The sequence below is a fragment of the Sphaeramia orbicularis genome, chromosome 2 (genome assembly GCF_902148855.1).
Source record: "Sphaeramia orbicularis chromosome 2, fSphaOr1.1, whole genome shotgun sequence".
NCBI lineage: Eukaryota > Metazoa > Chordata > Actinopteri > Kurtiformes > Apogonidae > Sphaeramia > Sphaeramia orbicularis.
Window position 1 is genome coordinate 27,138,857 of NC_043958.1, and position 13,377 is coordinate 27,152,233.

Below are 13,377 nucleotides of genomic sequence, written 5' to 3' on the forward strand. Positions count from 1 at the left end.
TGCTCAACATTTTGATCTCCAGCAGCTAGCTGGCTTCACCTCTGATCTCCTGCAGTCATTCAAAACACGCTTTGGAGAATTTCGTGAGCACACTCCTCTTTTTAAGTTCATCACTCATCCACACGAGTGTGGACAAAGTCGACCTGAGTTACATCTCTGGTGTCTCTATCAGAGATTCTGAGGTAGAAGTTGCTGACCTGAAGGCCTCAGACATGTGGCTGAATAAGTTCAAGTCACTGAATGAAGATTTGGAAAGACTTGCACGACAGTAAACAGAGCTGGCAAGCAAACACAAGTGGACAGAAATGAAAAAACTTCAACCCGCAGACGAGCTGATTGTCAAAAGTTGGAACGGGCCTCCTGTCACATACCACACACTGCAGCATGTGAGTATTGCCGTATTGACCATGTTTGGCTCCACGTATGCATGTGAGCAGTCCTTCTCACATCTAAATAACATCAAAACCAACCTACGATCACGTTTAATGGATGAAAGCCTCAACACCTGCATGAAGCTTAACCTCACCATGTACCAACCAGACTACAAAGCCATCAGCAAAACCATGCAGCACCAGAAGTCGCATTAATGGTAAGAAGTATTTTATTTATTATTGGTCAACTCCATTATAACAATGTTATTAAAAAGAATAAATCAAGATACTTATTATACTCTAAAATTGTTGGTCTTACTTGAAAATTCACACATTTAGTTGTATTCATACTTAAAAAATATTATATGGCTCTCACAGAAATATATTTTAAAATATGTGGCTTTCATGGCTCTCTCAGCCAAAAAGATTCCCGACCCCTGCCCTATCTGAATTTGGACATTATTACATGTCGCTGTCGACAAATTATAGCCTTAGACAGAAACACACATCTAGTTAATTTATGTGATTTTTGTGGACATGCGCAGTAATGCAACACACAGTAAGCTGTTATTATCTATGGGACGGTTTGTTTTCACCATTTCACTGAAAAGTGTCTACAAAGTGGTATGAAGTAGTTTTTGTATTTATGTAATGGTACATCCAGTGAATTTTGACCGGAATATTTTGTTCTCTCTTGTCTGTGTTTACCTGCTGTAAAGGAGAACTGTGTAGCATTTTTACCTTACTTAAACTGATTCAAAGTAATTGTGATGGCAAAATGGCTTGTTAGGGGGAAAATGGCAGCACTCTGCATTCCCACTAGAGTCTCTAGGGCTGAATATGCCACTTGCAACTTTTCTGCATCGACCTGGTGGCCTAGATCTCATCTCTTGCGAGAAACGTCCCGATTTCTCACAAGAAACGACACTACAACACAAACACTCCCCCAGCCAGATATGGTTGGCTAGCTGTAAACACAAGCCACCATGCCTTCATTTCACAGCTGTTTACCATAGCAGAGCCAGCAAACAAAAGGAAGAGGTGGCCATTGTCAGAGGATGGAGGCAGAAGAAAAGAGTGACTGACCAAACCAGGAACAAGACAACAGTCTGCCTTTGTCAAGCTTTTGCAGAATGGCGAGAACTGCAAGAAATATAAAGCACCAGAATGGATGCAAACTTGACGTTGTTGCTGCTGCACTTGTAAGTATCGCTGAAATAAATTCTCCATACTCTATGTAGGATATTTCGGTGGATTTGTGAGCTCTTGATGATGCTATTGGTTCTAACTGTTTACTCGTTTATGAACTCATTTTATGAATGATGTCTGGATGCTTGTTGGCTAGCAGAGATGTTAGCATAATCACTCGTAATCATGGGTGTTTGTGTCATGTGACCGCCCTTTGTCTGCCTCAGGAGTATGTTTTTATTACTAGCCACAGAATTTTGTCAGTTGAATCTAGTTTTTGTGCGATGTATGTGGTTCATTATATGACCCATGTTTAATTTGTTTTGTCTGAATAGCGACGGGCATAATTAGCATTGATGTTCGATCTTAGCTGTTGTTGTATGATACTTGTCTCTTGTACAGGTGAAGGTCTAGAATCTAGATGATTGATGTTGTTATAGGTGTTAGGCCTAGGATGATAGCGTGCTAATCACTAAGGGGCCAGGATGCGGTGACAGGTGGGAGCCGCTGATGTTTGTTAGCCTACTAGCTCTTAAGCTGTGCGACTAATGTTAGCAGTGCGGTGCTAGTGGTTGCAGTCGAACCCTCAGACCGCTGGTCCTTGCACTCACAACTGGCGTGTCAATGTAACCTGTCTGCCTGGATGGTCAGGGGGTTCCTGTCTGCATGTCCCCCCGCCACAGATTTGGTTGTGCAACCTCTTCTGTGAAGTGAAAACAAATGTCAGTAACTTCAATGTCCAGCTAAAGTTTCCCATTCCACCATCCCTCCAGTAGTGTATTCGATCACTATTTTTTGCCTTCTTGTCACTGGCTTCATTGAAAAGAAATGCATTTGGTCGGGGAGTGAGTATGTACTTCGAAACTGTAGGGGGAGCTCCATAGAGAAAAAAGCTACAAAAACCGCGAATGAAAACAGTAAAATCTTACACAGTTCCACTTTAAATTGGCAGTGATTTCTGATTTACCGCCATCTGCTGGATTGTAGTGGTATTATACATCTGTATCAGCATGAATGACAGATGCATTTGTCCTGTTTACATAGTACTACGATGCCCCTATTTTTTGTGCATCTTTTTAGGCTGTGCACACATTCCCTGTGTTTTCTTGTTTGAATCTGAAGAAAATAGAATGATAAATAAATATGTCTGTTTCTCTGTTTATTCTTCCAGACAAAAGTGCACCATTGTCACAATAGACTGAACTGCACTTTTGCATCTTTTTTTTTTTTTTAATTTTGTTTTGCTTAGTTTTTCAGCATTATAAGAAAACATAAAAAGATGTTTTCAGTCCAGTATGGTAGAGGTGTAGGTCAGCTAACATTACCGTGGAACAAATGAGTATTTTGACAACAGCAAAAAGTGAAGAGATAAAAATTGAAAAACAAAACAGTGGTGCTTTTTGAAAATTATACAAAAGAGTGTCTCTGTGGTTTAGAGATTCTGCACCAACTGAACAGAATATTAACTCTCAGCTCTTGCCAGTTTAAGTTTCTTGTTTTACATGATCTTCTCCATGTTCTTTGTCTTTTGGCCTACGCCCATGCCCTACCCTTCCACCAAGTTTCATGAAAATTTAGGGAGTAGTTTTAGCGTAATTCTTCCTGACAGACAAACAATGTACTTCACATAATTTACTTGACAAAGGTAGAAAGAAAGCATTTGATTTTTCTGGTAGATAGCAACTTATTCTATTCAGTTCTTATCTTTCCTCTGCAGAAGTGTGTCTTACGTGGGTGGAAATTGCTGCATCTGTCCATGTGTTTCCTTAAAATAGTTTGGAAAGAGCTCAGGCAATTAACTGCAATTCTAAGGGTGAAACAGCTCGAATTGGAAAGTACAGACCTGGTGTCAAAATTCAATGCCTGAGTCATAGATTGGTATGGCATGAACAGTAATGAATGTAGCCAACTATACAGAATGGGGATTTATGACCAGCACTGTTATTTTACATATTCTATTTCAGGCAAGAATCATCATTTAACTCTTTCAATGCCATGGGCCGATTAAATCGGCTTTACGAATACAACCTTTAAAGTGCCACGGGCCGATCAGATCGGCTTTGGAGAACACGCCATATTTGTGTACAAACAAACCATCCACCCCCATTTCTTTCTCACATTTTGATGACGTTCTTTCTGTGTCCCCCTTTTGAGACCAATCAGACGGGAATCTGAGGTCACGCGACCGAATAAATTGTGCAAATTACGATCAATAATGACTCGGCTGCGTCCGGTGCGTTTTGAATCTAATCAGCAATCGGTCGGATGTTACCGAGCGGTTTTCTGCAGGATTCTTCAAATATTATAAAAACGACGCAAAATACTGAAAAACGGCCAAATTCTGTGGCACTTTTAAGGCTTATTAGCGCCTTAACTGTCTGGCACCGAAAGAGTTAAATGTTTTTCTTTTGCTAAATAACATCTTACATGAGGACTTTAACACACAGACCTTCTGATTGCTGTAGTAGGGGTCCATGTCCTCCAGAGGGGTGGACACCAGGGGGGGAGGGATGTCCCCGTAAATGAAGGGGAGGGATTTCCCCGCCTCCAAGTCATTATTGGGCTTGGGCCCATTTTCATCGTCACTGTCGCTGCGGCGCTCTGCCCGCGGTCTCCGGGCCTCCTCCTCGGCGATGCGCCTCTCAATGGCGGCCAGCGACTCGGGGACGAAGGGGCGGAAGCTGTCAGGTCCGGGCGGTACAAGCAGCTGTGCCATCTTGTCATCCTGCTCCTTCAGAGGGCAGCAAGGGGCTCAGCTGGGGCAGGGTGCTGCAGAGACGAGGGGGGAAATGGTCAAGGGTCAGGATTCTGAAAAAACACGCCTCATCTCTGAACTTGTGCTTGATAAATCTGAGTCTACCTAGGCCTTGTTAGGGAATTTTTCTGTGAGGACCAAAGAACACTCAATGATGCTCTGGATTTGTAACACAGGCAACATTAATTGGAACAACGTCATGAAAACAGATTATTTAATACAAGAGATTTAAGAATGTGGTTCTGAATGCATGACCCTGCACACAAAGTTTGTATATTCTTAGTTATTCGGTCAACCTTGCATAGCATAGCAACTGACGCACAAATTTATAGAGTTTACTTTGCACATTACAGTTTATTGTTGCACCTTCTACCACTTCTCTTTTTTACTTTAATTTATTATGTACAGTATATTTGCTCTTATATTCTATTTTTATTCTTATATTCCATTTTTACTATTTGTCATGTTGCTGCTGCACTGCAAATTCCCAGTCTGGGATCAATAAAGTCTGTCTGTCTGTCACAACTATAAAGTAGTTGATTTAGGGAAATTATTTGGGCCAACGGCAATTATTTTGCATAATCGTGATTCGCATCACCGTTTGAGATTTGACTGACAATTTTTTAATGGGAGGCTGAGAGGTAGAAAGACTAGATAACAATAGAGACAAAGAAAAAGTCGATAGCTAGTTAATTCATCAATACAAAACCAATGCACATACCCCAAAAAGTTGACTTTGTAACCATTAGCCTATGCATGAAGTTAATGCCTTGACTTTATTAGAAAATATAGAATCGGTTTTGGTTATACAGCTCAAAATCACTAATTTCAGTAGTTTTACAAACTGTAAAATTTCCTTCGATCCTAAGCTTGAGTGGAGAAATAGCTGAATAACTGCTGAACTGCACATCCAAGCCAGAAGTACATAAGTAATAAATACCCAAATAAATAAAGCTGAATCACTGAACATCAGACCAACAAGTGTGAATCTGAACATGAAACGAACCCTTTAAAATCAAGGTTGGATTCTACAGTTTTTGTCTCTTCAGCTATAATTTATCCCCTAAGTCAGTATCTCAAAAATGGAAATCCTAATGTCATCATGCAACCACTAAATTAGTCAATCTCCATTTCAAAAATAAACATTGAATGTTTAAGTTATATATGTCAAATCTACCCAAAGACTAAAGGTCAAACACAAATGCCATTTTTATGTTTTCCAGCTCTTCTTCTTCATTAATTGTACTAAACCAATGCCAGGTTTATACTATACCAGTGACATAGAATGAATAGAAAAAGACAAATCATTCAATGCAGTTGATTCTTAACTAACACTGAATCATCTCACCAGGTCTACATCTACCTGATTAAATGAACACTGCAGATATTCTACTGTCTTCTTTGTTGCTTTTACTTGGATTAACACCTCTAAAACACAGACATACTGAAATGTAGAAGTTTCTAAAGTGGTATGGAAGCTTAACCTCCTGAGACCCAGGAAATGTCAGCAAAGTACCAGCTTTTCTTGTTTTTTTATTAAATAAGTGCCTATATTGGAAACATCATGATGCAACAGTTTTTTCAGATGCAGTTTTTAAAATGTTTATAGAATGTCCTTTGTGGTGGACAGTTTTCTTTTCTTTTTTGTATAAAGTTGTGAAACTCTTGTCCACAAATGTGGACAGAAAACCCATAGCTAGGTCTTAGGAGGTTAAACCATTTAACAAGCTCCAGCAGAATAAAACACAGAGAGCATGTTTTACACAAAAAGGGCTCTGAGTGCCTAATACCATTTTGAGTGCTTTGTAACACAGTTGACTGATGTCCCGAGCTCTGTGTTGTCTGTTTTATAACCAATGACCATTGACAAATCATACAGTTCATATGTAAATATGCTTCTATTTAGCTTTGAAATGCATCATAACAATGCTAACTTTCTGGTAAATGGTGCAAACGTGTTGCTATTCTGTTCTTAAAGGTCAGACTTATAATTGCCATACACTGGTCTGTAAATGGAATAAGAAACAGCAGAAACACGTCAGATGTATGTGAGGTGCTTTAGAGATGCAATAAATAGACCTGATATCTGATTCAGAGGGAAAGTAAAACAGGAACAAACTAAACAGAGGACATAAGACATAGGGATGTAAGAAAATATTGGTTCCATGATATATTGCAATATTTCATATCACAATACTGTATTGATATTTTAAAAAGTACTTTATTGATATTTTTTAGGTATTTATTCAAATGCAGACATGGCAAAGTTTTGTTTTTTCTTTTTTGTTTATATTTTGTGGGAATCCTGGAACCTCTTTTATTTATACACTGAACAAAAATATAAACGCACCACTTTTGTTTTTGCTCCCATTTTTCATGAGCTGAACTCAAAGATCTAAAACTTTTTCTATGTACACAAAAGGCCTATTTCTCTCAAATATTGTTCATAAATTTGTCTAAATCTGTGTTAGTGAGCACTTCTCCTTTTTCCTTTGCTGAGATAATCCATCCACCTCACAGGTGTGGCATATCAAGATGCTGATTAGACAGCAGGATTATTGCACAGGTGTGACTTAGGCTGGCCACAATAAAAGGCCACTCTAAAATGTGCACTTTTACTGTATTGGGTGGTCCAGGGGGGTCAGAAAACCAGTCAGTATTTGGTGTGACCACCATTTTCCTCGCACAGTCTTCTTCATGAATTCTCTGAAACACCTTTGGAGATGGCTTATGGTAGAGAAATGAACATTCAATTCACAGGCAAAAGCTCTGGTGGAGATTCCTGAAGTTAGCATGACCAGTGCATATTCCCTCAAAACTTGTGACATCTGTGGTATTGTGCTGTGTGATAAAACTGCACATTTTGGAGTGGCCTTTTATTGTGGCCAGCCTAAGGCACACCTGTGCAAAAATCATGCTGTCTAATCAGCATCTTGATATGCCACACCTGTGAGGTGGATGGATTATCTCAGCAAAGAAGAAGTGTTCACTAACACAAATTTAGACAGATTTGTGAACAATATTTAAGAGAAATAAACCTTGTGTGTACACAGAAAAAGTTTTAGATCTTTGAGTTCAGCTCATGAAAAATGGGAGCAAAAACAAAAGTGGGGCATTTATATTTTTGTTCAGTGTATATTCACACTAGCGCGTTGACCCATGGGGATTCACAGGTTCTAGATGTGGTAGTTCTTATGCTGTTGTGCATTTGTGCATGCTGTACTGCATTTGTCCAGCAGTCACCGCCAAAAGCGTTCTGGGTATAGCAACGTGATTGTAAGGCTATTGTATTCCAAAATTACTAATATCTCCCAAAATATTGGTCCTATCAACTTGCCATTTTCGATAGTCTGTTCCTTGACCAAAAATGCATAAGTTTTCCAAACTACAGCAGTCAGCTCTTTCTGGATTTTGTGTGAATCCCGAGACACACATACATGCATGAACGCAGAGGCCACTTGGCTTTTGTAATATAGATGGGCATTTTGCTCTGTTGTTTGTATACTACAAAAGTATTATTGTGATATTGCAGGTCATATTGCAGTCAGGCTTTTCTTTTTTAAATTAATAACACTGTTTTGTTAAAGTACTGTTACTTCAAGCATCGTTAAAGCACTTTTTACTGGCTGAAAGAGGCAGATTAGTTTCTTTGTTGAGACTGCACAAAAATAATGTTGTGATTAGGGCTGGTTGATAAAATGACAATGATATATATTGCAAAACAACATTTCCCCGATAGAAATATGAGACATGCTCGATATAATTTCCATGTTTTGACAGACATAAGAACAGCCATAATTAAGCAGCGCTGCACCAAATCAATCACGCTAAAGCCACGTCAAGTTAGGTTGACGCACACAGCCCAGGCGGAAGAGCCAGCCGCAGCACACACGCTAATGTTTGGGGGGTGCAGCGGGAGATAGAGTTCCCTTGGAAGAAAATTTGACCGAGAACTTGGGCAACCCAATCCAAAACCAAAACAAAAAATTATTGCCTTGTTAACAGTATTGTGATATATCGCAATATATTGTGATATCATATTGTGATCCTAGTGTTGTGATTTGTATCATATTACCAGATACTTGCCAACACACACCCCTGATAAGATTGTCAAAAGACTCTGCTTTGTTTAACTAAATTGGATGCATTTTGCTTCATGAAGAAAGTAGTTCTTGAGAGTGAATGCATTTAATAAACTGAGTCACTTAAAGGTGCAGGAGACTTTTTTTCACCACTTTTTCATTAAATCTGTAAAACCCCAGTCATAGCCTGAGTATCATGAATCTGCAAGTCTTTCTGTGATTACTCACCTGAATCACTTCCCTCACAGTGAACACTGTCGAAGTGTACTCCACCATAAACAAACCAGTGGTTTACAAACAGAGCCGGGAGGAAACTCGGGCATCTTTGGAATTTTGTCGCGACGTGCATTGTGGGAAGCGGATGTTCACGCAGCCGCCTGGCAGTGGCAGTGCAACCATATGATATAAAATGGCTGCAACAAACACGACGTGGAAACGGCTGAAATGTGGAAACGGCTGGAAGGAAGGGGAGCAAGCGGCGCTCCACCTGGAAGTAGCAGCTGCAACAAGCACGACACAGAAATGGCTGGAGCTCCGCTTCCCTCCAGACTCTTCCACGTCATGTTTGTTGCAGCCATATGATATCATATAGTTGCACTGCTGCTGCCACTGCCAGGCACTGCGCGAACCTCCGCTTCCCACAATGCATGTCGCGACAAAATTCCGAAGATGCCCGAGTTACCTACCAGCTCTGTTTGTAAACAAATGGTTTGTTTATGGTGGAGTACACTTTGAAATTGTTCACCGTGAGGGAAGAGATTCAGGTGAGTAATTACAGAAAGACTTATGGATTCGTGATACTTCGGCTATGACTGGGGTTTTACAGATTTGATGAAAAATTGGTGACAAAAGTCTCCCTCACCTTTAACAATGTAATTAAATATTTGATGGCAACAAATGAAGAAAGAATATGTGATCTAGTTCCTCCTCATCTGCATCAATAAGCACAAAGAGCAGACCCTCCCCTACATCTCCAAATAGCAATACCCTACACACCCAGAATCCCATCATCCCTCCAGTGGGAGAAGCACAAACAAGAAACCCTTCCCCCCAAAAAAGACTCTGGTGAGTCATTATAGCATAATGGTGGTGCCTTTGTGTCTCTTCAGTCTCACAGGTGAGTTTTGTTCCTCATGGGACACAGTAGTGGCCCAGAAAACAGTTACCTCCCCTCCGGCTCAATCTGGGTGAGGTCTCCTGGCTTTTCCTCCTTTACAAATGAACATGAAGGATTAAACCTGCCTCAGCAACCTATTTAATCTGTTTAGAATCATGATTACAACCCTAAAAATGTAGTAAACCAATAATAAACCTTATGTTTTGGTGTTTTGGGCACTATACAGTCAGACCTGTGTTCTCTAACATTAACACCAAGACATTTACGTTGTGCTTTGTCAAAGCTCCCATATCAAAAGCTGCAATATTAGGCTGATGTTTTGCTTGGGAATGTTGCATCTACTAAATAAATCAATAAATAGATCAGACAGGGCTTCAAAACAAGTCCAGCTCTGTGAAAACAAAAACATCTAGTAATATAATATACTGTATGAAAATATAGTCTAAATGGACAGGATACTGGGTCCTACAGCTTTTAGGATGTTATTATGAATAGTATCTTGATAAAAATCCATTCATTCATTCATTCATTCATTCATTCATTGAAAAAATTTTCACATTGATGTAAATAATGATCGTGGTATTTCATTTAAGTTTAACTGCTTATTTTTCTTTTAAAATTATTATTTCAGGTCAGAACATGGCATACCTGATCATAAATAAAGTTGAAAGTTGAGTATAATTCATTAAAAATGTTTGGGGGTTTTTTGGCAATTGATTATTTATGGTCAGAATGTGGCAAATATTTCCAGAATCTAGAGGTGGAACATTTAAGACAATTATAGAAACTAAATATGAAATAAAAACATTTATTGCAATATAAAATTACGTTCTGAGAGTTGTCATTATGGCATTATGTCATTATTGCAATTCTTTTTAATCCAATTTCAGGAATGGTGCAATATCACACTGCATTTTGCATATAAAATCCAAAAAAAAAAAAGGCTACATTGTTTTTTATGCAATCAGACCAGTGAGATTTATCCAGAAGTAGACTTTAACCCTCAAAGACCTGAACAACCAAAAAACAAAAAGAATCTACTGATCAAAAACGTTTCTAATAAGCAATGTTCACAAAAATAATTTTTGAGCCAATACATAAATAACCTCCTAAGACCCAGCTGTGGGTTTTCTGTCCACATTTGTAGACAAGAGTTTTCTTATTAAAAATGAATTACTTTTCAGTTTCTTTCCCAGTGGTGATGAGCTGAATGTCTTTGGGAAGTGGACCAAGCAAAACATTTAAGGGCATTATTATTATCATTATTATTATTTTATTTTATTTTATTTTTTTTTTTTTACAATTTTCTGACATTTTATCAACCAAATAATTAAAATGAAAATGATAATTCAATGCATTCCTGGAACTACTCATCAAAAAACAATACAGCTTTTTTTTTTTTTACACTCAATGTAAAAACCAACAATTGTTTGATTTCAGAGTTTCGCATTCACTAAATAAATAAATGAATGGTTCAGTCAGGGATAGGTTTTCTAAATCAGTGCCAGTTCCTGATGCTCAAATGAGTGAAAACCGTAAATTCAACTGAAACATCAAACAATGTCGCAATCATTTCATTCAGACACTCACTTCTCTGTTACGCTTTAAGCATTGCTTGATAAATCTGCAAACTTTAAGGCACAATTGCTTATTATTATTATTTAACCAGCTTTAACTTATTTAACCAGTGATGATTTATCAGTGAGCCTCAGCAGCCACTGAAAATTGTCTATCCAAGATTCTATGAGCCATGAACTGTGGATTAATTGTAGCTTCACCCATAGGGGGACCTCATAAAACACATCTGCTTGTGTCTCAAAGACTGCCCCAGGACCTGGTGTTGTGATGTGTGTCCTGACAGCTTGTCTTGCAAAGAGCTGCGGGTTAGTGGTGGTGGAGAGGGTTGATCAAGCCCTGTAGGCCCAACATCCACACCCACCTCTGAGCTCAGCTATCAGCGTGGTCGTCCCTGCAGTCGAATTGTGACATGACAGACTGAAAATACATAAGGACAGACAGCACTTCTGCAATTATGAGCACTGGCATTGGAAGAAATCAGAGTATTCCTGCAATCTTACTCTCACAAAGCCATATTCCATATTTATGTAGCCTCTGGTGGCTAGCAGATCCTTCTTAGTTGGATATTTTCAGTAGACTGGCATGAATGCTATTGTGTTGTCAGAAACTCAAGCATTTATTCCATCAGCTAATGGAGGGAACAGAGTGTCAATACATGAATTCTTGATGTGATGCTCAGGGTGGACATTCACTTTCATTGTCTCACATAAAATACAGGGTTGATTGGTCAAAACTTTCCACCGACCAAAGAAGAAAAACACAAACTGTGTGTTTTCACTTGATGAAAACCAATATCATCAACCACATCATATACAACATTTTTAAGACCCCAACCAACAAATACAACACTATCAAGAGTGTCCTTGCCGTACACTTGCTCTCTGTTCACTAAATGTAAAGGAATCTGGTTGAATTAGTCGGATTTGATGTGAATGGCAAAGATTTCAGCTGACATGGTGTCAAAGGGTGCCGCTGTCCATGGTGCTGAAAACGGAGCATTCAGAAGGAAAATACAGTTGCCTGAGAAAACAGTCAACAAATGAAAACGCACCTAATACCTGGATGCCATTTTTAACGTTCTACACAACAAGCACACCTGTAAATGAACAGAAAATCTCTATATTAGTGGCTGTAGTGCTGTGAAACCAGTTGCATCCTTTATGTACGTGGAGGGCGTTTTTGGTGCCATAATTGCTCTATGTACCAGCAATGTATATTTAACTTTAATTATTGGGATCCAAGCTGAAGCAAAACGCAGAGAATGACAACCAGATATGTGGACTGAAGGAGCTTTAAAGGCTGATTAGAAATCCGACATGATAAAGACGACGGGTGTCAGACTATACCTTCACCGTCGGAAAACGAGCCGAAGGGGCCGCGGCGGCTGTCGCCATGTTGATGATGTCTCCGCGTTATTTCCCAGGGTGCAGAAAATCCTCCTTTGCCTCAGAGCTCGGCCAAAAAGCCACGGCCATCATCTCGTTCGCCTCCGGATACGCCACCGGCAGCACGACGACTCCCAAGAGCAGAAAAAAATAACAAGAACGGACGGCGGCGCGCACACAATTCCACACAACACACATATACACACACATATACAGACCGGTGAGCGACTGCCCGACCGAGGTTGATGCTTTTAAAGCGCTCCAGCAGCGGCTCAAACCAATCACACACACCTCTATAAATCAGCGGTGTCCAAATTAAGATCCGAGGGCCACCACAAGGTCCTCAAGGTGCCTTTACGCACAACAGACGCGCTTTATATGTCACATCTGTCAGTGTTTACCCTTGTCCATTTCCCTCATCGTACCTGTTTGTAAACTATACTCACTACTTTACCTCATAATAAACATCTAGAAATGTAAAAATGGAGCTGCAAGAGCTGAGTAAAGGCTGACTAAACCACTGAATGGCGTTGAATGAGTTTGGGCGTGTCCTTGCCAGATGTGTCTGTTTCTTGTAATGAATCTGCGATGGAGGTAGCAATTGAAGCACCAAAAATAGAAACAGACCTGGGCTGCCTCTGTTGCCTTATTCCATCGCTTATAAGTCAAAAAAAAAAAAAAAAAAAAAAAAAAAAATGGTGCTTTTTGAATGAATAGCAAAACATTTGACAGCACAGGGCCTGTATCTGTATAGTGTCAATTCCGTCGGAGCGCGTCGGTGTTGGTAATATTAATGACTATTTTTTCCCTCTCTTTTGTCAGTCACGATTAGACGTTTTGCTTGTTTATTTATTTGCTTATTCCGTTGTATGAAAATGCAGGAAGCTGTATATAGCCTAAT

General features: G+C 39.5%; 1 protein-coding gene across 1 annotated transcript in view; it reads right to left on the bottom strand.

Moving 5' to 3' along the window:
* Window positions 1-12,807, bottom strand: part of LOC115433617 (sodium channel protein type 2 subunit alpha-like) — a 70,858-nt gene extending 58,051 nt beyond the window's left edge. The window contains exons 1-2 of the mRNA XM_030155110.1: window positions 12,438-12,807; window positions 4,009-4,328 (exon numbers count right to left, since the gene is read on the bottom strand). Coding sequence (XP_030010970.1) covers window positions 4,009-4,275 — 267 coding nt within the window. The 5' untranslated portion in view covers window positions 4,276-4,328; window positions 12,438-12,807. The remainder of the gene's footprint in view (window positions 1-4,008; window positions 4,329-12,437) is intronic.
* Between the last annotated feature and the right edge of the window lie 570 nt (window positions 12,808-13,377).